This window comes from Urocampus carinirostris, chromosome 6 (genome assembly GCF_059441175.1).
Source record: "Urocampus carinirostris isolate Australia breed hairy pipefish chromosome 6, RoL_Ucar_1.0, whole genome shotgun sequence".
Taxonomy (NCBI): Eukaryota; Metazoa; Chordata; class Actinopteri; order Syngnathiformes; family Syngnathidae; genus Urocampus; species Urocampus carinirostris.
Window position 1 is genome coordinate 19,194,702 of NC_142354.1, and position 27,190 is coordinate 19,221,891.

The following is a 27,190-nucleotide window of genomic DNA, read 5'->3' on the forward strand; positions in this document are numbered from 1 at the left end:
TCAAATCAATAAAACAACAAGGGTGCCCAAATTTATGCACATGCCTACTTTTGTTCAAGTAATTATTGCACACTTTCCGTAAATCCTATGAACTTCATTTCACTTCTCAGATATCACTGTGTTTGTCTGCTATAGGATATATTTAACTGAAATTGCTGATCCGAACAACCAATGATTTATAAAGGAAAATCTTGAAAATGATAAGGGGTGCCCAAACATTTGCATACGACTGTAAATGCAGACCGTTCAAATTTAGATTCAGAGCTACAAATTAGAAGAATATTAACTGGTGGGATCAATAACTGTACTGATCAGGAGTTGAGTATCTGTATCCATCTGGGAAAATGTGGTATTGAACCTATTTGATTAAAGTGTAAATAAAAAATACAATGTGTTGCCACACAACCGCCAAGTTCAATTTGATAACTGACAATCTTTATACCTTATTTCCCGGACTATAAGGCGCACCTGATTTTATGGCGCACCCTCAAAATATTCCTCTGTGAGCTATATATTTCAAACAAAAGGCGCATGAAATTCAAACTGCATTAAACATAACGGCAGAATTAAAAAAAAAAAAAATCATATTTCATAGATTCTACGAAATCTGATTTCACAACTAAATTAACGTAGTTCATAAATGATTACCGTGTGTAAAAACATTTATTTGTAATGTTAGGCATCTCTGATTTTATCTACTATATTTCCAGTCTATAGATTATACGGCACACTTTCTAATTTCTGCCAAATTCTTGTTATAGTCCAAAAAATACGGTAATTACTTATATCACATCATGCCATTTAGTACTTTGCCTCCGTATTATTTCAAGTTACAAAACAGAAATTACCAAAATTCATTAAACATAGCCAATGCATATTTACTCAACAGTGACATTCTGGAATTTGGGGAATCATTTGGAATGACAGTTTTTCTCATAGTCGAAATTAGATTGGGGGTAAAAAATCACCCAGATTGAAACAAAAGGTGACAAAAAGAGGAGCTTTAAGGGGCGGATTTGATTCAACATTCTGGGTTTTGTACAAAACAACAATCCTCATAAAAGTTAGAGAACACTTACAGAAAAAATAACCTTATTTAACAGAGTATTACACGTAATTGTTTTTACCTTAGAATAACTTAAAACTTTAGGCGCATTTTATAATCAATTGCTTGGGTGACACACTTAGATATGTTATTATTAAGTGGGCAATATACAGTGAAAATTTAGCTTAGATGCGAGTATATACTGTAGGGAGAATATCTCCATGAGGAGAAATTCAGCCCCTTGTGCTTGTGAGTTGCCACAATAACTATTCCAGTGGTCACCAAACCATGGCCCGCAGGCTGGATACAGCCCGCTTCCTTATTTTGGTTCACCCTCATGGACAACACCAGAGAGAATTGTGTGATAATAAGATACTGGTGGTGCAGTGTAAGCTAGGATGAACTTGGACCTGTAAATGCATGGCACAATTGAAAGTTTACATTCCATGGACTTATATTCCGTGTTATTTGGTTATTATTCATTTTATTACTGTGTATTCATTTATTTTGTGACTTTTGTTCTGTGGATAATCTAGACAAGGTTATTTGGAAAACAATATATTTTATAATTTGGGCATTCCTGCAATCGTCACACATTTTCTGCGACTAACTGACCTTGATCTCTCACTAGGGAAGGGAAAAATTATGTGGCCCAAACTGAAAAAGGTTTGAGGACCCCTCATATATTCAGTTATACTTTGTACATAGATACAAATATACTTACCCATTGTCACTAGTGGATCGAGGGCTGTTTGTGACTGCGTGAGTGATGCAGAATTAATCAACTGTTGGAAAACATTGCAATTCATAATCTGCATTTAATGAGAAATGTTGTAACCCTCCATGTTGTAATGACAGTTGAGATACCAAATTCAATTAATAACGTGCTACAGTACTCGCTACACAGAAAATAAATTGCATTCCCGGAAAGCATTCCTTTGTAATATGTTAGTTCTAATCCTGGCTGCACCTGAATATATCGGTGGGTTTAAAAACAACAACATAGGGAGTTGAGTCGAATTAACACTAGTAGTGGATTGGTTTATTCTTGTGTTGTGGCCCCACCCGGGGGTGCAAAAGTACAATGCAGAAACAGATTACTGCACTGGTCTTTATCTTGGGCAGGTTGCAGTACACGGGGAGTCAGGTATCAAGGCAACAAGATAGATAGATAGATAGTGAGATAGAGAGATACTTTAGTATCTATCTGACTCGGTTTATTATTTAGATACTTATAACACCAGAGGGAGCAGTCGTGGTCCAAGAGGTGGGCGAGGTCGGTGGTAGCAGTCCATTAATTCTGCAGACAGTACTTGGGAACCAGAAGGGCAGGCAAGGGTTCATATACTGGGATAACAACAAGACTAACAAGAAAGCTCGGGATGTGACAAGATAGGCAACAAACTAGCACCAAGCGAAGGAAACAGAGTGTTTATATAGTGATGAGAGAGAGGTGTGCTTGGAGGGTAATCAGGACAAGTGAGACCAGGTGACGGGTGGAAGTTCGACCAAATATAGTAAGGACAAGTGATAGAGAAAAGAAACATAAGGCCCCAAATGTTTTTAGACTGTACACCAAATAAACAATTAGATATCGATAAAGCCCTCATCGCATCCGTCGTTCGGTCATCGTCATCCTCTTTAATTGGATTTTGCTCCAGTTAGGGAAAAGAATGGTCAATGTAAAACCAACATATCCTCTCGTTAAACCTGCCACAAATGTAAGTCTCATTGACGTATACGTGGCAAATAATTAGGTCAGCAACAACTCGTTGATTGCCACTTACGAGCGACATCGCCATCGATATCAATCAATCGTTTCGGATTCGGTGACCAAAAGGTCAGTACAGAGTGCGAGCTGTCAGCATCCGTCACGCCTCGTTCGACTTTCGCTACAAAAAGCTGGCAGGAAACGTTCGGAATGAAGTATTTCAAAGATGACGACAATCAATATATCACGTCTGGACAGGAAGCGCCATCGTCGGAGGTTTGCTATTGAGCGTGGAAAGAAATACGACACGCGACATTGAGAGATTTTAGGATGCTAGCCAAAAACACGTTTCGTACTATTGATTTTATATCTGTGCAGGTAGATGGCATATATATATCTATATATATATATATATATATAGATATATATATATATATATATGGATTCGATACGTAGCGTCTTGTCATTCAGTGCCTTTCGGTACATAATCTTCAAAATAAAATCCAGGATTGAAAGGAAAACAAAAACATACCTAGACTGGAATACTGTGATTTTTATTTCATTTTTCTTTCGATACACTTTTCATTATGATATAACAGCATACCACGATAGTTTACGATTGTTTTAATGCTTTGCGTGAGAAAAGGTTGCTGGTAATCTATTTAGAACAGATCCTGCCATATGTGGAAATATATGTACAAATTTTAAAAAAAACTAAACAAATATATGCCATATAGATCAATAAACACATAAATAAGTCATGTGGTAATTACACATATGACATAAATACAATTTATTCATTTATTCATGCCTTTTGTTATTTATTTTGTCTCTTATGTTGTAATGTATTTTGTCAAAACCAAATGTTGATTAAATGAGGAGGCGGCCCAGGTACCAGAGCTTTTCACCTACCGGTTGATCAGTGAACCGGATACTGCACTGATCAACCAATTGGTGAAAGGCTCAGCCAGTTTGACCGGCCCCTCATTTGAGTCACATTTTGTTGTGACGGACTACACAACAAAATACACGTCAAAATACACGACTACTTACATGACACAATACACGACCAAATACATGACAAAATAAACAAGAAAACACGAAAAAATACATGACAAAATATGCGACAAAACACACGACAAGTAACACAACAAAATACACGGCAAAGTACACGACTACTCATATGACACAATACACGACCAAATACATGACAAAATAAACAACAATCTACACAAAATACTCGACAAGAATACACTACAAATAAACAAAAAAATACATGACAAAATAAACAACAAAATACGATAAAGAATATATCATAAAATACACAATAAAATGGACAAAAATACACGGCAAAATACTCGATAAAAATACACTACAAATAAACAACCAAGTAAATGGCAAAATACCTGACAAAACTCACAACTAAATAATCAGCAAAATACACAACAAAATACACGCCAAAATACACGGCAAAGTACACAACTACTCATATGACACAATACATGACCAAATACATGACAAAATAAACAACAATATACACAAATACACAAAATACTCGACAAAAATACACTACAAATAAACGAAAAAGATATGACAAAATAAACGACCAAATAAATGACTAAATACCTGACGAAATACACAAGAGAATACTTGACAAAATACTCGACAAAAATACACTTCAAATAAACTAAAAATACATGAAAAAATACACTACAAATAAACAACCAAATAAATGACAAACTATCTGACGAAATACACAACTAAATAATCAAAAAAATACACATAGTGTATTTAGTACACGAATACCTTCACTACACAATACACGACCAAATACATGACAAAATAAACAACAATTTACACAACTAAATACTCCACAAAATACACAACAAAATACAAGGCAATGCACACGACAAAATACACTACAAAATGATGATGAAATACATGAAAAAATACATGGCAAAATATACAACTACACAAAAACTTTACGACAAATTAAACAACAAAATGCACAATAAATAAATGACAAAATACATGACAAAATATATGACAAAATCTACATCAAAGTAAATGACAGAATACCTGACAGCATACACAACTAAAAAATCGACAAAATACACAACAAAATACATGGAAAAATACACAACTACACAAAAAAATATACGACAAAATAAAAAACAAAATACACTACAGAATACATAATAAAATACACAATAAAATGGACAAAAAATACCCAACCAAATACACGAAAAATACATGAGAAATAACACGACAAAAACACGACAAAATAAACGACAAAATTCGCTATAAATTAATGAAAAAAATACCTGACAAAATACACAAGTAAAAAATCGACAAAATACACAACAAAATAAATAACGATATACATGCCGAATACATGGCAAAATACATAACTACACGAAAAAATGCATGACAAACTAAACAACAAAATACATTACAGTATACATAATAAAATACACAATAGAATGCATCACAAAATACAGGACCAAATACACTAAACATAAATTAGAAATTACATGACAAAAAAAAATGACGAAGTACACAACAAAGTGCTCGACAAAATGCTTGGTTAGTTGGTTCCTAGGAACCCTTAACCACTAAGGTCGTACAGCCACCATTTCCTGTGGTATGTCTTGGGCAAGTGAGACCTGGTGGTGCACATTCATGACAAAATACCCTACAAAATACATGACAAAAACACAACAAAATACATGATGAAATACACTACCAAATAAATTACAACATGCATGACAAAAACATGGCAAAATACACAATTAAATGAAAAAATGTACAACAAAAGAAACAACAAAATACACTGGAGAATACATCACAAAATACACAAAAAATACATGACAAAATGCAGCAAAGAATCACACAACAAAATTCACAAATAAATAAATAAATGACAAAATGCATTAATATACGTTGTATTTATGTCATGTACAGTATTCAGTTATTACTTCCCTTACATGTTCATTCATTTATTTTTGCATATTTTTCTAGGTATTTATATATTTATACATGTTTTTTCATGATTTCTTCCTAGTAATCGTGAACCACATCTATCGTATCTCGAACTCCTGCAAACTGAGCTCATTGATTCATAATGGGATTATCTAACCCTTAACCCTTACCCTACTTCAACCAGTTGGCGTTCTATTGGTATCACATCCAAAAGGAAAAGCACAGTTTCTTCAAACATACCCCTATGCTGATTTGTACATTTCTTGCCAGATTCTGACATTCAGAATAATTTGCTGCTAGATGTAACAGGTTTCAGGTTTTTCAATAGTGAAGAACCTGACCGAGGGAGGAGAAACCCCTCCACTATATCTCAAGGTTTGGGGACAATTATAGAAAATACAATAATCAACAAGCAGGATAGGAGTTTGAGGCCGATAAATCACTAACAAATTACAACATATATATTTTTCTACATTGAAAATCTCTCAGTGGAATCGACCCCAAACCTTGCCTAAGCCATCGGTCTTTGTAAAGTACACCAGGGAATTAGACTTAAAGATTATATACAGTGAAGAAAATAAGTTAAAAAAAAGAATGAATCATACATTGTGATTTCTGGATTTTTCTTTTTAGTTTATCTCTCTCACAGTGGACATGCACCTACGAGGAAAATTTCAGACCCCTCCATGATTTCTAAGTGGGAGAAATAGCAAAATAGCAGGGTGTTCAAATACTTATTTTCTTCACTGTAGAAAAGCTCTTCTACGATGTTGTTTGTAGGTCCCCAGCTTGTTCAGTTTTGTATGAAAAAAACAACAACAAAAAAACAACAACAAAAAAACACACACACAAATGAACAAAAACATTTCTACCTGTTGACTTTCTATGCCGTGCGTTAGTGTAATCAATGTTCTGACGTTCGGTGCATGTTGTGACTTTTTCGGCGTCGCGGCTGCTTGTGACTCACACCAAGCCATCCGTGTTTATTGTCTTGTAAGAGAAAAATGAAGAAAAAGTTAAAAAAAAATGCTGTCTCTATGTCTTGATATGTTTGTATTTCATGAGAAAACTGACATTCTCCCCATTTCCGATGACTCCAAAAGAAATAAATCACTCTACGTTTTGATTTCGAATGGCTGCTTATTTATCATGTTTACAGAGGTGGACCCAAATGCAGGCAAGTCGCGATTGGAGGCGGGTGTGCTCAACAAAGGATAATATTTCTAAACAGAAAGCAGGAACAAAAAAAACTCAGTCTAAATACAACTAGCAAAGTGTTCATGAACAAAAACCGAACCTGACATGGTAGAAGTAGACAGGATGGAAGTGACCCAACTCCGTATGCTGTCCAAACAGTCCTTATAAAGGGTCAGGTTAATCAATGTCAAATGAGAAAAACATATTTGCCAATGGAACCAAAACATTGCGAGGTTCTAAATTTTAGTATATACCGTAAAATCCGGACTATAGAGCGCACCTGATTATAAGCCGCACCCACCACTTTTTAAGTGATTTGCCACTTTTGTACTTACACAAGCCGCACCTCTGTACAAGCCACGTGCGCACGCATTAAAATTTGTGACACAAGTTTAACCCAGACCAGGCTGTAACTTCCACGATTGTAACTTTTTTGGTTTATGGTTTGAACAATTTTATTGACACTATTGACAGCAAATGAACATTGTGAGGTTCGAACAATTTTTCTCGACAGTCTCAACAGTAAATAAGCATATTCACAACTTCGTTATATCTGACAATATGATGTTTTAACAATTTTTTCTGATATTTCTATCAGCAATTAAACTCTCAATTTCTTTATACCATGATTGTAACTGAATAAATAGTAGAAAATCTTAATACCACAATCGGCATCATGAATAGAAAATTATACCCGTAATTAACGTTTGATGCAGACTTGTAAAGTAATCCAAGGAAACAAAATGTATATTTCCAAAGTTAAGGGTGGGAAAAATATATATCCACTATTGTCCGCTGCGACAACAAACAGATCTACCGGTAACTCAGCTTTACCCCACTTCCCATAAGCTCGCGTTTGCTCCGCCCCTTCTTTTTGATTAGCTCGTAGAACACATAACAGAATAAATCTCTAAAATAAATACATTACAAAAATATACAGTTGCAAATACATATTATACATGGTTACACATATTTACGAAGAAAGACGGTGCACCGAGAGAGTTTTCAAAGCTTTAATAATAATAATATAACTTTCATCCCAAACCGTTCCTTTGAAAGGTACCAACACGCTAGTAGGATCACGCTCGCAATGCATCTAACGTGTCTGTCAAAAGAAAGCTTCCTGTAATTGTGAACTTCACGGTAGATCGTCCTCAGCTTCCTCCTCATAACTGTCGCCATCAAGGCCGTCTTCCTCATTATCCGAACGTACCTTTCCTTTACAGACAATGTATGCATAAACTTAGAGATTGCAGTCTTTCTTGGCGCACATATTCTACTGGTCTTAATCTTACCTTTTATACTCCAACGCCGCTGGTGGCCGTTAGAAAAATTACATAAATTGGCCGCTTCACTGAATAAGCCGCAGGGCTGAACATTTGGGAAAAAAGTAGCGGCTTATAGTCTGGAATTTACGGTAAAATATCTGCTGCCACCTACTGATATAGATGAATGTTACATTTATTCAGCTGTTCGCTGGAAAAAGGGAAAGACACTAACCAGCACGACTTGTAAGAGATTTTCAGATGTCTCCAAAAGAAATAAATACCTTTATGTTTTCATTTTGAACGGCTGCTTATTCGTCACGTTTATAGAGGTGGACCCAAGTGCAGGCAATCCGGGATTGGAAGTGGGTGTGCTCAACAAAGGATGGTATTTATTAACAGAAACCAAGAACCACAAAAAACGAGCCTGATCTTAATACAACTAGCAGAGTTCAAACGTTTTACAAAAAAACAACCTGATATGGTAAGATAAGTCAGGATCACCAGCTCGGTGGCCTTAGGGTAGAGCACCCGCCTCATACCTAAGACTTACAACATTGGCATTATGGGTCGGAATTGGAGAGCGTAGTCACCTATGACTACAACTCATGAACACCCCACCCCAAAAGAATAAAGAAGAAAAGAAGACAGGAAGGAAGTGGCATATAAATGGCAATGACCCGACTCCGTGTGCTGTCCAAAAGGTCCTTATAAAGGGTCATGGTAATCAAGGTCTAAAGAGCAGAACATATCTGCCAGTGGAACCAAAACATTGTGAGTTTCTAAATTTCAGTATATAATAAGAAATATCTGCTGCCACCTACTGATATGGATGAATGTTACATTTACTCAGCTGTTTGCTGGAAGAAAGGAAAGATACTATGCCTCGTATTTTTGCAAATATAAAATTGGGCAATTTTTTACAGCATTCTAAACAAGGTCTCAATGCACTCTGATTAGGAAAAAAAACTCGTCTGAATGATATTAACACAAACAACTGATACCAAAAGTTTCATATTTGCAGAATTTTTCGCGTTGGGGTGCTTGTGAGCAGAAAACTCGTCTGGGGATGTTTGTTTCTCCCCAACATGTCTGCACTCGTTTGGACATGGGGCTTTTCCTACAACCTGCCACTAGAAACGATTCCCTTCATTGGGAGATAATTGGGGGGGCGGGGCTTAAAAGAAGGAGGTGTCCTTAACAATAGCGTCCTCTAGTGGTAGACTTGCCCAGCTGACTTTAGACGTTTCTGTGGGCAACCAAAAATAAAAAAAACTCGGAAACGGAATTACTTTTACGCAATACTTTTTTAAATTTTTATAAGTTGAATGATGCACTCATCAAATATCTGTATTGTCGGTTGATTAAAAAATAAAAACGAAAAAAATGAGAAACTAGCACCAATTACATGAAGAAAATAAGATCAATTAAAATCATTCTTCCCATTGATGAGTGATGCTTGCGATTTCCGAATGTTCATCAATGTATCACTGCCACAAGAGACGGGAAGGGGAGCCGGAAGAGTTTTATGTGTGCAGGTGTGGAAATGGGCGATACTTAAAGGGACAGTGTGTATTATTCAGCACCTCCTAGTGCAGGGGTGTCAAACTCATTTAAACTCGGGGCCACATGGGTAGAAAAAAAACATTCCCACGGGGTGTGTTATTAAATTATTGTCACAGAAACGGTGTCACAATTCAAGTATAATTCAGGAATGTAAGATTTGATTATAAAACGATGATTGAAAGAGTTTTACCCTCAATATTTTTTCCTTCATGAAAATTTAATCTCTTGTAGTGTTTATCATCCGTGCACTTGCAAGAAGAAAAAAGTCAAACAACAATTTAAGACTGGAACGTGACAAAAATAGCTTTCCTGCACCCATTTACTCACATAAGCGACCCCCTAAAACTGCCTTAAAATAGAAACATACAAAATGCATTCAAAATATTAATAATGGGGGTGTATAAACATTGATACTTATTTATTTACGTCAATAATACGGATAATTTACTGGGAAAAAGCGAAAAATATAAGATTTTTAAACCTTTTACTTTACTTTCAAGCAGCTCTTCAAATGATGATTTAACGATTTAATAGTCTTCTGCTACGAAGGTTTCAAACCTACGGCCCGAGGTCCAGGTCAGCCTGTCAATGGATTCAATCCAACCCGCGAAACAATTCTTATGAGAAACACAAGAGAAAAATAAGCTGCTTTACGTCAAACTATGACCTGTAGATTTATATATGTCCACTGAATGTCGCCAAAGCCAGGCGTCAGGCCTATAGCAAACAGTACACACTATAGCTGTACTTGCTAACATTTATCAATCAGAAAACACTTGAGGAAATCGCCATCTTAATGTTATTTTACTAAAAATAGAAGTCACGGTTCTGATGTTCAAAGCAATACAATGTCCCAAGAGCTGGCCTAAGACACAGGCAAACGATGATTATTGATATATGCTATCAAATATATGTGAATTTACAAAACAATGATGTCTGTTGTGGTCTGCACTATAAATTTTGACAAAAAAATTAAAATTTCTTGGGGTTTCTTTTAGCCCCTGAATCAACGGGTCAAGGCTTGTCTTGGCTAATTCTTCACAAGCTTGAAGAACTGAACATCCCCTTCGATGACTGTAAGGGGCAGTCTTACGATAACGGCACAAACATAAATGTGTGCAGGCTAGGCTTTTAAAGAAAAATCCATGTGCTTTTTATGTGCCTTCTGGAGGTTTTGTACATTTATTGTTGCAGTTAATTAAGAACACAAATTGTTTTCTGTTACCTCGTTTTATGTGTATCTGTGCATGTATGTATTTATTTAAGTATTTGTTCAGTTTATATTCAGTACATCCGTACATATGTTGTTCTGGTAAAATAAAACAAGAATAATAAAAAAGATTGTGTTTGGAGGGAATACAGACGCTGCCCTACTTGCGAACGAGATGATCGTTCGTAAGTTGACTTTGTTCGTAAGTTGCTACAAAATATAGAATTTCGTATGTTTAAGGTTTATAAAAGTTTGTTTAAGGCTTGTATGAGTAACATGTATTGTTTTGTACTAAAAAAATAAACATTTAATAAAATAATATGCTATATAAAGATTAAAAAAAAAGTAGAGTTTAACTTACTTTTGGGAGATGCGCTTCAAGAGGTCCTCCTTCGTGGTAAAAAGTGGCTGAAAAAAAGCGTTCCGTCCATTTTCTCAACCACAACAAGCTTTCTTATTCCACTTTCGTTTCAAAAGAAACGGCTCTCCTCTTCTTTACACTTTAAACCAACCATATAAGATATTAAACACTAAAAATTGCTTCTTAGCGCGCTAGAGATTAGTGATGTAAAAGTGTTTTGGCATTTGTAAAAGTGTTAAAAACTTTAAGCGTAAGGACAAATTTCAGCCTGATGCCAAGAAACCCTGAGACCAAGGCGCAAAAAAGAAAAAAGAAAAACTGAAACTTTGAGAATTGGTTTATAACAGAAAAATGTGATAACAGGTGGAAAGCGGAAAACCAAAGTTGCAGTTTCCTGTTGACCTATACAACACACACCTATTTAAACTAGACAATGAACCTGACGTACATGTTTTGGGAATGTGGGAGGAAAGCGGAGTCTCCAGAGGAAACCCATACAAGCATGGGGAGCACATGCAAACTCCACACGGGGAGGTTACGGTAGCTGGACTCCAACCCTGTACCTCTGCACCGAAGGGCTGCGCGCTAACCACCCAGCCGGCGTGCCATTATACTGACACCTCGTCCTCATTTCAGTTCAGAAAAGTCAAAACTTTGTTCAAACAGCACAAAATAAATCCCAAACACGAAAAAACAACAACACTGTGAGGAAGACTGTCAATGTTGCGAAAGGTCGGCAATTTGCGACCAATCATGTTGTTGCCTTCAGGGATGCGTGGTTTCTTCGTCGAGTTGCTATGGCCACTGACGGTGATAAGAGCTGCACACGCAGAATCCATGATAATACCATTAATTATCAACATGTCAGCCAATAAAGAGCTTCACAATAGACACGGATATATGCACCGAGTGGGACAATCATGTCACAGTACAAAAGGAGAAAATGAAATTCAATTCCATTTGGCTGCTCACTACGCTTTCCCGCGAGGGCATCTGAATGTTCAAAAGACAAAGCAAGTGAAAAATGTGTTATTCCTGGGAACAATCCCTGGCAATCTCTATTCATACAAATTCTATGTTGAAAATGGCTTACTTTCAAACTCCATGGCAACAGCACAGCTCAAAGTCACCCAATGCTTGCTTGAAGTGTATTCGATTGGTCTTTCTGTACCTTCATGAGAAATTATAATTGGTAACAGTTACTAGTTACGGTCAAGGTTAAAACTTGAGATTGTATTAAGTTGAAGAAAAGAACACACTCTGAGTCAGAAAGGTAGGGTTTTGATAGCCCTTCCATCGGAGGCGCGTGCTTCCAAGATCGGCTCAGGAAGGAACCACGATCTGCCCATAGCTAGAGGCTCATTTATTGGAAAACACAAGAATGAAACAACACAAGTGATTGGTTTAAACGAATCTGATGGATTTAGAGATGAATCACATGTTTTACTGCAGTGTATAATGTTGGTCAGTAGTTGGCGTTGGAGTATAATAAATGAGCAATAAGGATGGTGAAACTTTGTAACAAAATGCGTCTCTGTAAATCTAGGGAGGCAAGCTCTCGAGCTAGAGAAATACTACTATGGAAAGACTACATGAAAATTACTCCAGAAGTACTACAAAAAAGTGCAAAAAATAAAACTACAGCAACACTACAAAAAAACTACAAAACTTCAATAAAAAGCTGACTTCAGAAATATGAAAAAGCCCTAAAATACACTGCAAAAATACTTTAAAAATAAACAACAAATGAAGTGCTTAAAACAGGGACTTGATATACTATTTTGCTCTTATTGTTTCAAAACCAATTTCATGAAACTAATCTATTTCAAAAGAAGTATAACATGTCACACGCGACCCCTGACTCCAAATAGTTGCCCACCCCTGGAGTAGAACATGGAATGAGTTGTAGTAGGTATAGAAATGATCAAGTAATAGGAGGCCCAAATCTAATTTTGCTTAGGGCCTGGTGAAGGCTTGGGCCAGGTCCTGTTACTACTAACACGTTACAGTAGTCATTTCCAAGTAGTTAGATTCCAGGAATGCGTTCCTTAAAGATCATTGGTCCCAACACTGATTAGGATAAATATGATTATTGATGAGTGTGAAAAATCACGTAGGAACAAAGGGCTCAGTAAGTTAGCGTGAAGAGTTTTACGACTTGGGAAAAAAAAAGACTGGGTATGATTGCATACGTACGTGACTCACATGCCAAACGCAGCCGGTAAAACAAGGGCGGCCAGTGTTGCATGAGAAAACAATCCTTCTTGAGGTTTACGCTTCCAAAACAATCTGCTTATGTTCTGCAAAACGCTGATCAAATGTGCTGCAATTCAACACGTAATTACATCAATTCACACACAAGAATATACGGTATGTTAAAGGCAAGCTTAACGTCGTTATGGTTTTCCTTTCCATTTCATTATTGGCTTATGGCTTTTTGATTACAAAAAACGGAGGTGTCAAAGTCAAACGGATTGAAGGGCCCCTAAAAAATTAAGCTACCAGCCGAGTGTGAAACCAATTTAACCAACTGAAAAGCTTAAAATTTCCTTGATATAAATATCGCCATTCCATGAACCAGGAATGAAAGAAGCCAGTGTTATTCAGGAACCATCAGACGCCGACAGACGCTGCTCTACTTACGTTTCGGACGATCGTTTGTAAGTTGAATTTGTTGCTTCAGTCCTATATTTTGTACAGAATGTATGTTTATGCCACGGACCAGGAACAGAGACGGGACCCAATTGCGTTTGTTTTACTCTTTTTTTAAGAAAAAGAACAGTGCTTGCATCCACGATCCGATGATTGTCGGTCACGGGTAGCAGATAGCAGGAACGCGAAAGTGGCACTTCCGTGTCGAGCGAGGGTCGTCGTTGGTAGCGAGAAAAAACAGGTCTGGCCGGGACGGTGGAGCAAAAACAGAAACAGGTCCAGAAAAGAGGTGGGCAACAGGTATCAGGCAGGAAACAGGGCAGAATAGTGTCGTAGAGTACAAAAGCTTGCCTAGCTGAGATCATAGGTTCGCAGACGGTCTGAAGGGTTCTTTTCGGAAGCAGGGAGTTTAAAAATAGTCCAACAGCCAATCAGGTCCTGTGGCTGTTGGCGCCAACGGGGCAGCCACAGGTGCCCAGAATCAGTAATCATGACAGTTTAAGGTTTATATAAGTATTTTTAAAGCTTGTATAAGTAACCTGCATTGTTTTATACTAAAAAAATAAACATTAAATAAAATAATATGCTCTATAAATATAAATAAAGTTAAGTTTAACTTACTTTTAGAAGATGGGCTTCAAGAGTTAGGCGACTTCCTTCTTTTTGGTAAAAAGTGGCCGAAAAAAACGTTCCGACCATTTTCTCAACTACATCAAGCTTTCTTATTCCACTTTCATTTCAAATGAAATGGCTCGCCTCTTCTTTACACTTTACACCAACTGTATTGAATGGATGCATGATATATTAAACAATAAAGATTTAAAAGTTCTTAGCGCGGTGGAGATGGTATAGACATAGTGTAGACCTCTCACAGCTGGGTGACCTCTCACAGCGCTACACACCCAAAGAGGTATGATTTGGCCAAGCGTCCCTGATCCATAAAAAAAGAGTGCTGCCTGCCTCATCGCAAGTTGGCTGAGAGGCCATGCGCCTCTACACTGTGGCCCTGGGTTCAGCACGTGGGCCCTAGGTTGCGACCATAAGGAGAACGGGACCAAATCTCTCCACAACACAAGTAAGGTGACGGTTTCAGATTCAACACAATGTTTGCTGGTTTTCGGGAATGAGCGTTTTTTTTCTGTACAAGCAAATCTCCCCAAATTGACTAGCATTATAGTGGGAAACTTTATTTTTGTGCTAGTAATTTACAGACTTTTAGCAGTCAAAAACTCCCGTAATCTCCAGTGCTTCCCCCCTCCTTTTTTTCTATCATTGATTCTCTTTGTTAATAAATTGTATGTTCTATTTCAAACGATGGTATATGTTTTAGGGTATATTATTGAACATTATTGACATTGTTCTTAGTTCTAAATCACTCTTAGTATTTAAACAGTGAATGTGAAAACGTATCAATATTGAACATGAAAATTCCAAAATTGTGAAGTTAAATGTAAAACAACTTTAGCCATTTGATATTATTTTAATTTTATATTTTCATGATGACAGTTGAGGCACAGACTACCCTGCCTCTTTTGACTCCACCTCATAGTCTGTTTTAAATGTTTTGTATTTTGTGTTCCGCATACAGTTGTGCTCTATTTGTCAGTTTGTGTTTTTACATCCTGTGCAAAGTCCACACAGGAAAGTTCGATCTCATGACCTCAGAACTGTGCCGCACACGCTCTAACCACTGCACCGCCGTGCTGCCCCTAAAATTCATAATAATTAACATAATTAATTCATAGTATTTAGATTTACCGGTAGTTTGAATATAGATTTGTATGATATAAAGTGTATTTTATGATGCTTAAAATGGAAGTATGTAAATAGATGAAATGACTGCCTCATACTTCAGAGGTGCTTGGTTCAATTCCAGCTACCCACATCCCCCTGTGAAGTTTGCATGATCACACAGTGCCCAAGTGGGCTTTCTTTGGGCACTCATGGTAGGTTAATTCAGAGTCAAAATTGTCCCTAGGATTGGGTGTATTAGGTCATAGTTGTTTGTCTGTGTGATCTGTGATTGGCTGGCAACCAGTCCAGGGTGTCCCCTACCCTCTGCCAGGAGTCAGCCCCTTCCACGACACTCCTGAGTACAAATGGCTGAAAGACGGATGATCTAACATAAAGCCCATTGCTCGAGTTTGGGGAAATCAAGCAAATATATTGAACTGGGTTCTGAATTAAAAGCAAAGACTGTTTCTGGGGTAAATACTAATCTGGGTACTTGACAAAATAACTACTTGTGTTTCACATGTACATATTGTTAGGAAATAAATATTAAAATGTACCTTTTACCAAATTGTTCGAATTGGTTATCTGACTCCATCAACCAAACACCACCTAACAATGCGCGCTCGTTTCTTGATGGGAAAAGATGGACAAGAATAGCCGACATTTTCACACGGGGGCAGATTTAATTTCTTAAATAATTTAACTAAGTGAACTCCATCGAACATATGCCCGAAATAGCCGAATTAGTTTCGCTCGAGTGTCCGTCCAGCCTCCTCTCTCGATCTTCCTTTTTTTTCCCTTCTCCCAGCCCAGGTTTTTTTCCGCAAGCTGTGGTGCCGGCTCCTCCCATAGGCGTGCCAGGAAAGCCCCCTCGCCTCGATGTCTAAAATGGTCAAAACATCCCGAACGTTTCTACGTCACCAGGGCCATCTGCGTTGAGAAGTGCTGATTATCTTATCAGCCCTGTATCCCAGTGCCCTGCTGTTCCTGTATACACCATTCTTTACTAGATTGCATTGACCTCGCCCCACAGCTCAGCCAGTGAATATCTTTTGCATTTAAATGTATTTTGTATTTGATCGCACAAAATCCTTTATAGTCAAATGTATAAAATCCTTCAATATAATAAAGGTTTATTCACATTCTACTTGCTGTACTGTAAGTTTTTCCCTTAGCAGTTGTGCAAAACAGCTTAGATCAGCATTAATGTGGTGCTCAAAGCATTTTTTTTTAATCCGGGAGGGGATTGTTTAAAACCAGCAGGATGGAGACTGAGGCCCGCAAACAGCTCGTGAACGTGAGCAGAAGTCCAGTCAACCGACCATGATCTTCCTCATGGACCTGCAGATGATGCTCCTGGACATGGTTTACTTCATCCTGCGCAACACATTGCGTGTCTTCCTGCGACCGCGCATCAAAGCCGTGGATGGCGAGCTGGTTCTGATCACCGGGTCGGGGGGAGGCCTGGGTCGCCTCTTTGCCAGGGAGTTCACCAAACGAGGTGCTGAAGTGGTTTTGTGGGATGTGAATGCTGAAGCCAACCAACGGACGGCAGAATCTGTGCGCGACCTGGGAGGCAAGGCGCACGCTTACACAGTGGACGTCACCAAAAGGGAGGACGTTTATCGATACGCGGACGCGGTGCGCAAGGATTTGGGTCGGGATGTCACCATGTTGGTGAACAACGCTGGGGTGGTGGCCGGACAACGGCTGCTGGACTGTCCGGATGACCTCATTGAGACCACCATCAAGGTTAACTGTCTTGCACTTTTCTGGGTAAGAAAAACTGGAGTTTAAAATCAAAAAGGTAATGTTTGGAATAAATGAACCTACGTCTTATTCATCATTTGATTGGCAGAGCAATAAAGTGATATACAGACGCTCCTCTACTTACGTCCATTCGACTTACGGAAGACGGTAGATAAGAACATTTTTTTCGGGATGTCGAAAACTATCTGGACATTGCTGCAAGTTAGATTTTGTATTGTGTGTACCTTTTTCCAAGTAGAGGACAGTACTGTAGTGCTTCTTTTCGCCTCTACCGGTGTGTGGCGCTGTGAGAGGTCACCCAGCATCCACCCCGAAGAAGTAATCCGGCTTCCTCTTCCGAGTTTGTGTGTAAACAATCCATAACCGTATCTCCAGCACGCTAAGTTCTTTGACATTTTAATCGTTTAATATCTCGTGCATCCCTTCAATATGGTTTGTGTAAAGTTTAAAGAAGAGGCGAGCTGTTTAATTTGAAATGAAAGTGGAATAAGGAAGCTTGATGCGGTTGCGAAAATGGTTTGATCGCTTTTTTTTCGCCCACTTTCAACCACGGAGGAGGAAGTCGCCTAAATCTTGAAGCTCATCTTCCAAAAGTAAGTTAAACTTAATTATTATTATTATTATTTATCTTTATAGACCATATTATTTTATTCAATGTATATTTTTTAGTACAAAACAAAACAATTTACTTATGCAAGCCTTAAACATACTTATACAAACCTTAAACATACAAAATATAGCACTGAAGCAACTTAAGAACATATTCAACTTTCGAACGATTATCCTGATCTCGTTCGAAAGTAGGGCAGCGTCTGTATAAACATAGCGTAGCATAGAAACAAACTTTTACTGTCTTAACTAAGAGGTGCGTAACCTGGTCCTCGAGGGCCACGTGTCCTGCATGCTTTTGGTGGTTTCAGTACTTTTCAAAACATTTGAATACTTTTCAGTACATTTTACACTATTTTACATTTACATTTTTATTCCTTTTTTAATACTATACAGCGGTAGATAGCAACCTGATTGTCTGACAATATTTTCACAGTCCAGCCCTAGGGCGGCATTAAACACGTTTTTTTCTAAAGTAATAATAAATATAATAATCACAACATTAATAACAATAATAATGAGCATAAGTCCACTTTCTAGTTATGTGGGACGTTAAGATGTCCGCGTAACATCACACCAAAGTTACATTCCTTTATTTTCCGAACCGCTTACCCTAAAAAGGGTAGCGTGGGTGATGTGCCCTTCCCAGCCATGTATTTTTAATGTGGGAGGAAATTGGAGTGCCCGGGGGCACAAGAAGAGCATGCAAACTCCACACAAGGAGGCCAGTAGCTGGATTGGAACCCGGAACCTCTGAATCCAACCCGAATTTGGGCCGGGTTCTGGCTTGAAATGTCAATCATTAAGTCGGGCCGGTCGGGTTTCTCTCTCTCTCTTTTGCCGTTTTTTATTATTATTATTTTCTCCTTCATAGAGGATCTAAACAGCATGCTCTTGCTTTACTCAAGTAATTATTTAGTTGCTTACCAAACAATCAGTTTAACTCAAAATTACTACACCCAAAGACATTTTGTCATGGTGTTGGGGTAAAAGATACGCGGCTTCCTCCTTCCGCTTCCCTCACGTCAGACGTCATTTCTCCTTCTTGCCAGAAGCTTACAAGCTTTACAGACCTTCTTTCTGCATTTTGGCCAAATATTTCACTACAAGCAGCTTGTAATCAGCAGAATTTGATTTTCTTTTTGGTGCCATTTTGATTATTTTCAGTTTCGTTTGCAGCATGTCGCCGAGATGCGCACATCAGTGCCAAACGTTCATTTAGGCGCTGCGCTTGCGGCACACACTGATTTGAGGTAAACCCCAGGCTGCGTGCTTCATTGAAGTACGCACGGCCGGATTAAAGCTTTGTGTTTACTTCGGCGGCAAATTAAAGCTTCGTGTTTATTTCCGGCTCGTTGATCAAATCAAGGTAGTCCGTCGGGTTCGGGTTTATATACCCGCGACTCGGGTCGGTTCCGGCTGAAATTTTTAAGCCTGATCTTACCTCTACCTTGGACAAATATCGTAATGTTCAACGCAGAACGTCAATCTAATCCGCGTACCGTGTAAATAAAACACAAACGCACTAGATTGACCAACCCAGCGTGTTCTTGACTTAAGGCTCCATGCATCGTCCAACTCGTTTGCTAAAATGTCTCCAATAGCGGCAAGTTTGTTTACAATTGTTCTATGAAATAGTCGACCTTTTTGCACACTAAGTAGCTATAAACTCAGGATTTGGGCGGGATTCTGAATTCACTGTATCTTCGGCAGGTAGGAATCCTTGTCTGACAGTTGCAGTTGACAGTTGATTCTAATTTATACGTACCACCTCAAAGCCCATGTATATTTTGATTTTGAACTATATTAGCATCAGTGAATCTGCACGAAGAAAAAAAAAAAATAGAAATTATTTTTCGATCTGTGCGGCCTGGTCCCAAACTCCCCTCATCTCGATACCGGTCTGCAGTACCGGTTGCCGACCACCACTTTACATTACTTTTTATACTTTTTCCATAAATTTAAGTATTTTTCTTTTAATCCTTTTTAGTACTTCGTCATAATTTTCAGTATTTCCCAATACCTTTTATTTCTATTACTAGGTTTTTTTTTAATTTGTCTTCGTGTTCAGTACTTTTTAGTACCTTCTCATATTTTTCAGTACTTTTTTTTTTTTTTTACTTCTTTTGCCTCAACCCTGAAAAGACCGAAATGTTAATCATTGGTCGGTCCATCTAAGTGTTCTCAAACACTGTTCTGAACATTGAGGAATGTAATATCACCCAGAGTGACTCGGTCAAAAATCGAGGTGTCACATTTGACACCAAATTGGCCTTCTAAAAACATATTGTTGGTTAATGCTACATCCATTGCAACCTGGTCATCCTTTTAATTTAATTTTAATTTATATTATATTTTAATTAGTTTATATTTTATTTATTATTTTATTGTTTGCTAATGGGCAGCACGGTGGGTTAGTGGTTAGCGCATCTGCGGTACAGTTCTCAGATTATGGGATTAAACCTTCCTGTGCGGCATTTGCGTGTTCTCCCCGCGCTTGTATGGTTTTTCCTCCGGGCATTCCGGTTTCCTCCCACATTCCAAAAACATGCATATCAGGTCCAAATTGTCCCTAGGTGTGTATGAGCAAGTGAGTTGTTTGTCTATGTGTGCCCTGCGACTGGCTGGTAACCGTTTCAGGGTGTCCCCTGCCCACTGCCCGAAGATGGCTGGGATTGGCTCCAGCACCCTCGCGACCCTACTGAGGATAAGCGGTGCAGATAATAGATGCTTGTTAATGCAACATCCATTGCAGCCTGTTCATCGTAGAAGAAGGATTATGTCATGTGTGGTCCCTTCTCAAGATTTCCTCATTTTCCTCATGTTGAGGTTTTTGAGTGTTACCTTGCCCTCGTGTAGGTTTTAGATCAGGGAATGGTGTAATAATAGTCTGTAGTTTGCAATAGTCTTTGGAGCCCTTTGAGACTTCTTGTGATTAAAGGCGTCACAAATAAAACATGACGACTTGACTTTTCAATACTTCATTTTTTTACCGAATGATTTTGTTTCCCAAGTACTCCCTGATAAAAAATGAGTTTGACACCATTATTATGGATAGATATTACAAAGTATGTAGATAAACCTACATAACTCATGTTTTTCTAAAAATCCCCCCTCCTCTCATCCATCCCTTCAATCAAATACAGAGACAAATACAAAGAAAATTTGAATTGCAAAACCTCATCTAAGAGCACAAAACAAGTTATTGTTTCTATAAATAAAAGGGGGTTAAAATGATCCCTTTCACCGCAATCCTCTTAATGCGAAGCCGCTCACACAAAAGCGTCCTTCACATTCAGTTAAATCCGGGATGAACATGACGTACCTTTTACATCATTGCGCTTTTGTTTTGTGTTCATGGTAGACCGTGAAAGCCTTCCTCCCTCAGATGAAGGCCCAAGACCACGGCCACATCGTGACCATCGCCAGCGTGCTGGGTCTCTTTAGCACGGCCTGCGTGGAGGTGACCCGAGTGCTGCAACAGTTTCAAAAGTAGAAGTACAAATAAAAGCAATGTGAGTTTTTTTCACCCCCAAAACAGGACTACTGCGCTAGTAAATTTGCGGCGGTGGGTTTCCACGAGTCTCTGGCTCACGAGCTGCTGGCCGAGGGAGTCGACGGCGTTAAGACCACCCTGGTGTGTCCTTACATTGTGGACACGGGCATGTTCCAAGGCTGCAAGATTAGGTGCGTCAACGCTATGCTTTCTTTCATTGTGGTACCGGAAGCGGCTTGAGATTTGGCTTGAAAAAGAGAATATATTACAATTTTGGGTATTCATTGATACCGATACTAAATAGCGGTATTATGAGTACATGATATTGCATTGGATAGTCTTGATTGTCATTGATATCGACATGGGAAACCATGGTATGCAATTAGATTAGACATAGCACTCCACCCTAGATGGACGGATGTGATAAAGACTTTAAAGAGGAAAATAACACAAGAGTGTCAGGATAAACAGCCAATAATATTTACAATGTAGTGCTTAGTGACCGGACTAAATTATGATGATAGACATTTCATAGACTATTTTGTTTTCTTTTTTAAGCAGTGCAACAAAACAAAATCCCAAATAAGAGGAGAAAAATAAAACATGAAAAGATTTAAGATATCCTTAATTATTTTCTTTCTTCGACGATGATGGCGGCGCGCATAGACGCAGCGGCTCACAGCCCTCCAGCTAATTTTCTATTTATTACCGTTCTCTTGTCTTTTTTGCTTTCTTTTCTGCGGGGCCAATAATACCTAGAGTCCGGAGGAATTTTTGGACATTTGGGTCTGCGTCTAAATTTCGACTTTTTGGGCACTTTTTATGCCACCTTTGATATCCCGCAAGAAATACAAAGGCTTGCGGGATCGCCATGGGTGGCCAACCCACTTACGAAGCGGCAGAGACGGCGTAGGGATCGCAAACAAAAGCGGGGCTGTCGCTCGGGCCATGGTACTAAGGTAAGGGAGCTACATCGGCGAAACGGCAAAAAGGACATGACATTTATGTAATTGTGCATAATTCCACCAATATTTCTTCATCTATCTTGCCTGTCAACCGACAGCTGAGACTCAACACGCCCGAACGGCGACATCTTGTGACGATTTCTACAAAGACATTTCATTTCCCCCTATGTTCCAGTCTTCGCTCTGAAAATGCTGGTCTACTAGTGATCCCAAGAGCCAAGAAGAGATCCACGGGTTCGAGAGCGTTCTCCATTCGGGCCCCGGTGCTGTGGATTGCTCTTCTCCCTGAGATTTGATCTGCAACCTCAGTGAAAATGTTTAAATCTAAGCTTAAAAGACACTTCTATTCTATAGCATATGAATAACCTATATCTTATGTTGACAATATCTGTGTGTCTGTGTATTATTTGCCCTCATGTAGCTTTTAGATCAGGTGATGGTGTAATAATAGTCTGTGGTTTGCAATAATCTGTGGTCTGTGCAGCCCTTTGAGATTTTGTGATTAAGGGCTATAAAAATAAACAAGGACTTGACTTTCTGTTCTTTCTTCTTTCTTTATCTCCATTTTCCCATTTTTGTTTTCTTCTCCCCTACTCATTGTAGCGAATATGGGTGGTAAATAAGTAGATCTAACAAAAAAATAATTGACCAATTGAATCAAAGAGCCGAGTTTATTCTTTTAAAAACTTGTCTCGCCTTTTTGGAGAACCACATACGTTTTTGAACCATTATGTCAGGAAAACGGATGAAAAACCTTGTTTAGTTATTCTGAAGGGTTGGCTACAGAGACTTTAGGTGAATTATTTATACCGATTTTTAAGTTCAAAATACTTCAATCAAGACACACAGACTCTTGGATTTATGGACTTTTCTGTTACTAATCATCTACTGAAGAAGCTTGAATAGAACAAAAAACAAGAATAATAAAATAAAACAAAACTTATGCCCTCTTCAGACTGCAATTTCGGGGTGAGACGTGAACCAGCTCTCGGTTCCAGTCCCCTGGGGGGCGGACCCCCTGTGCAGGGCTTGTCACGGCAACCTTTGATGCGCAAATGCGAGCTAACGCCCCCCCACTCTAACCTCACATTCCACCAGTATCAGACAGATAATATCTCTATGTAACTGAATTAAAACACAGTATTCACTTCACATATTTTGACATTTGACATCATTTTCTGACATTGCAAAACAGAATTCTGACCAAACGTTGAACACTCTACATTATCTTTGTATTCCTGTTTTCTCTTTTTTGCCTCCTTTTATTATTTCTTCTTCTCTAGTGTTATTTATTTAAAAAAATATTATTTTTGTCTTTCTTTGAGAAAGACTGGGTACAAAATTGAAGAAAACGGATGCTTTTAGCTCACTTTCAGTCTCCGTAGTTAGTAGTCTTCCTTGGACCCATTTTTGGTTGCACTACACATGACAGCGACACCTACTGGACAAACATAAAACACTGTCCCTTTAAGAACAGCAGAATTTTTTATCAGTGCTGTGTTTGTGGACCACCCCTTTTTTGGCCCAACCTCACCCGGACCCTAGATTCAGCGGTCCCCAACTGAGTTTGTGACCCTTGTGCTGGAGAAATGCGTGATGTATAGCGGTTAAGGTTGAAATAAGGTGATCTCTAGAACTCATTTTTCTCACGGGCTGGATTCAAAGCTTTGGCGTGCCTGATCTGGCCCATGGGTTGCATGTTTGACACCCGTGCTCTAAGGCATTACAAGGGTATTACCAAGGCCTCCAATCGAAATAAACAGTCATGTCACAAAAAACAATGCCTTACACTTTGCTCGTTCATTTTGAACGTAAAAGAAAAAAAGTGTAGACGCGTGACAACATTAAACGGTGTCTGGTGGATCCATCTAATAAGGCCGATTGTTTACATTTGAGGAAACTATCAATCAGTAACAAAAAGTCGTTTTCAGCTTTAAAAAGTTTGACGATCCTTGTTATAAAAGGCAATTAGCACACAATTATGAAATAGTTAGCATAACTGGCAGATCAATAGCATTTGTGACAGGTTATCATTTCTAATATTCTCTAAAACAGTGGTCTACAACGCGGTTCCTTCAGGCACCAGAGTGCCCCTAAGGACAGTTGAGGTGACCTGTTCTGAAAATAGCTCACCAGTGCTGGGTCATTGTGATTTTCTGGTAAAATGTTTTTTTATTTATTGGTTGATGGAGTCTAACCCTACGACTGTCTGGCAACCAGTTCAGGGTGTCCCCTATACACTGCCCCAAGCTGGGATGGGTTCCAACACCCCTGCTAGCTAGCTATCTTGCTATCTTTTTAGCTTTGTAGCTAGCTATCTTCCCACCTTTTTAGTTATATAGCGAGCTATCTAGCTAGCGTTTTGTATGCTGTCTAACTAACATTTTACCTTTTTAAATCAAGGTAAATTTCAGCCTCCTTTCTAGCTAGCTATCTTTAACTTTCCATCTGGCTATTTAGTTGGTGTTTTACTCCTTTACCTAGCTCCCTTTTAGTTTTTTTTTTTTAATTGTTTACTTTTTTAGCTACCTATTAAACTACCTTTTTAACTATTTGCAAGCCCTCTAGCTAAGTTGCTATTTAAGAAATTCATATTAAACTCGGTATCCTTGATTTTATTGCTAACAAAAAGTAGTTTAACGCTTAAAAAAGGTTGGAGAGCCCTTCTCTAAATCATACCTGTCATCCTCCAGGGCTCCATGCCCTTACAAACTGTCGTATTTTCCCTTACTAAATACAAAATAATCTTACACCTTATTTTTATTTTTTTATATTTATGTACTTTAACATGTCGTATAGTACATGTGTTTCGTTACATCATTCTGTACATATTCTTAATAACGTATTGGCGTGACTCTTTGTATCAAAATGCGTCTTTAACTCATAGAAACCAGAGGCAGCTTCTTTCACCTCTTTTTTGCAAGCAACACAATACGAATATTCCACACTTTTCTTCGAAGCTTGTATCAATCCCGTTTTGTCCTGACATTTGCTTTGTGATGCTTGCCTCTTCCATTTAACTTACAGCGTTTTAATTCAGGTTCGGCCATTGCGACTTGATGATCGTACCAAAAGAAAATTCAAAACTATGTTGTAACTGCTCTGCTTTCCCTTTTTTCACGTGTGATCAGAGTGATGCATGATGGGTAATCACCAGGCGGCAGACGCATGCGCACAGTAGCATCAAACCGCTCGCTTCGTTCGCAACGAAAAAAAACAATACCGAGATAAAGGCTACCACGGCGAACTCGTTTGACTTGATTGATTTACAGTTTGGTGATAGTCGGTGTATACCGGATGGTACACCTCATTGACAAATTTGCGTTTTTCCGGACAGATTTTCTCGTACGTTGTACACGTCTTAAAATGCACAATAAACGTACTTTGTACGGCAAAAACATACAGGTTGACAGGTATGCTAAATACACGTATTAAGATTCTGCAATTGATATATTAACAGGATTAGAGCTTAAACTCCTCAGTAAATCTTGTATCTACCATAATTGTTGCCTGTTTGGACTGTGATTAAGGGCTTGTAGACATATTGTACATGAAGTACATCAGTTTTTATTATAAATGGATATTTTCAAAGCAAACTACGAGTCCAAAGGAATGTCCGCAACTTTAAGCAAAAAAAAACCCAACAAAGTTCAGTCTCATGTCAAGAAAGCACAAGACCAAGGTGCAAACTGGAACTTTGAGAATTGGCTGATAACAGAAAATTTTGCGAACTGGGGCAAGCAAAAAACGGAAGTTGCGGTTTCCTGTTGACCTATACAACGCTTCAAAAAGGTATAAAAATCTTGCTGCAAAATGTCATAGAGAGACTATTGCTAAGATTGTCCGATTGAAGACTTGTATTGCGGTGGTCTACCGAATACAAGTTGCCAATAAAAACTTCTCGAGAAGCAGTTCATCTCCAGCCTCTTCATTTATCAACATTGTCCTAAGATGAAATTCAACAAACACGCGAAGGACAAGATCAGAATCCACGACACTTCTTCAGGCTATATAAAAAATGTTTTCTTGATTACAGGGATGAAGTGGAGTTGGTGCTGCCCCCCCTGGAGCCTCAGTATTGCGTGGAGCAGGCCATGAACGCCATCCTCATTGACCAGCCCCTCGTTTGCATCCCCCGACTCACTTACCTGCCTGTCATCTTCAGATCGTGAGTAGTTCTCCTCTGGCTCGTTTGATCCTGGACCAAACATACTCACTTTTTTCTTTTTCAGACTGCTTCCATGGGAATCCAACGTGGTTTCGTATCGTTTCATGGGCTCCGACAAGTGCATGTATCCCTTCATTGAAGCCAAGAAGAAACAAATGCTTAACGGTGTCAACTCACATGCGTAGTTTTTCATGTCGGGTTTAACGGGACGATTTCTAAGATTCACTCGCGTGCCGGAGGGTCAGGAGAAATACAGAAGGCGAAATGACGGCATTGGCAAGGATGCAGTTACTGTATATTGAATCCCCACAAATTTGAATAAATGGGAAATGAGTGTTTATTTAGGCTAAAGAATATTTCATTCCCCAAAAACCTCACAGGACTCCCTTTTTATTTACATTTTTGTTATTCTTTCTTGTGCTTTTTAGCACTCGTTTCCAGTTGCATGACACTATAGTG

General features: G+C 38.5%; 2 protein-coding genes across 2 annotated transcripts in view; both read left to right on the forward strand.

Annotated features, from left to right (window-relative positions):
* Positions 1–16,584, forward strand: part of kcnb1 (potassium voltage-gated channel, Shab-related subfamily, member 1) — a 76,883-nt gene extending 60,299 nt beyond the window's left edge. Inside the window, exon 4 of the mRNA XM_088338139.1 lies at positions 16,532–16,584. The gene's annotated coding sequence lies outside the window, so the exon portion shown is untranslated. The remainder of the gene's footprint in view (positions 1–16,531) is intronic.
* A 379-nt stretch (positions 16,585–16,963) lies between these two features.
* Positions 16,964–27,108, forward strand: rdh20 (retinol dehydrogenase 20). Its single transcript, XM_088338142.1, has 5 exons — positions 16,964–17,499; positions 21,467–21,565; positions 21,644–21,789; positions 26,600–26,731; positions 26,796–27,108. The coding sequence occupies exons 1-5, from the start codon at positions 17,047–17,049 to the stop codon at positions 26,914–26,916; spliced, it is 951 nt and encodes a 316-aa protein (XP_088194268.1). The 5' UTR covers positions 16,964–17,046; the 3' UTR covers positions 26,917–27,108.
* The last annotated feature ends 82 nt before the right edge of the window (positions 27,109–27,190 follow it).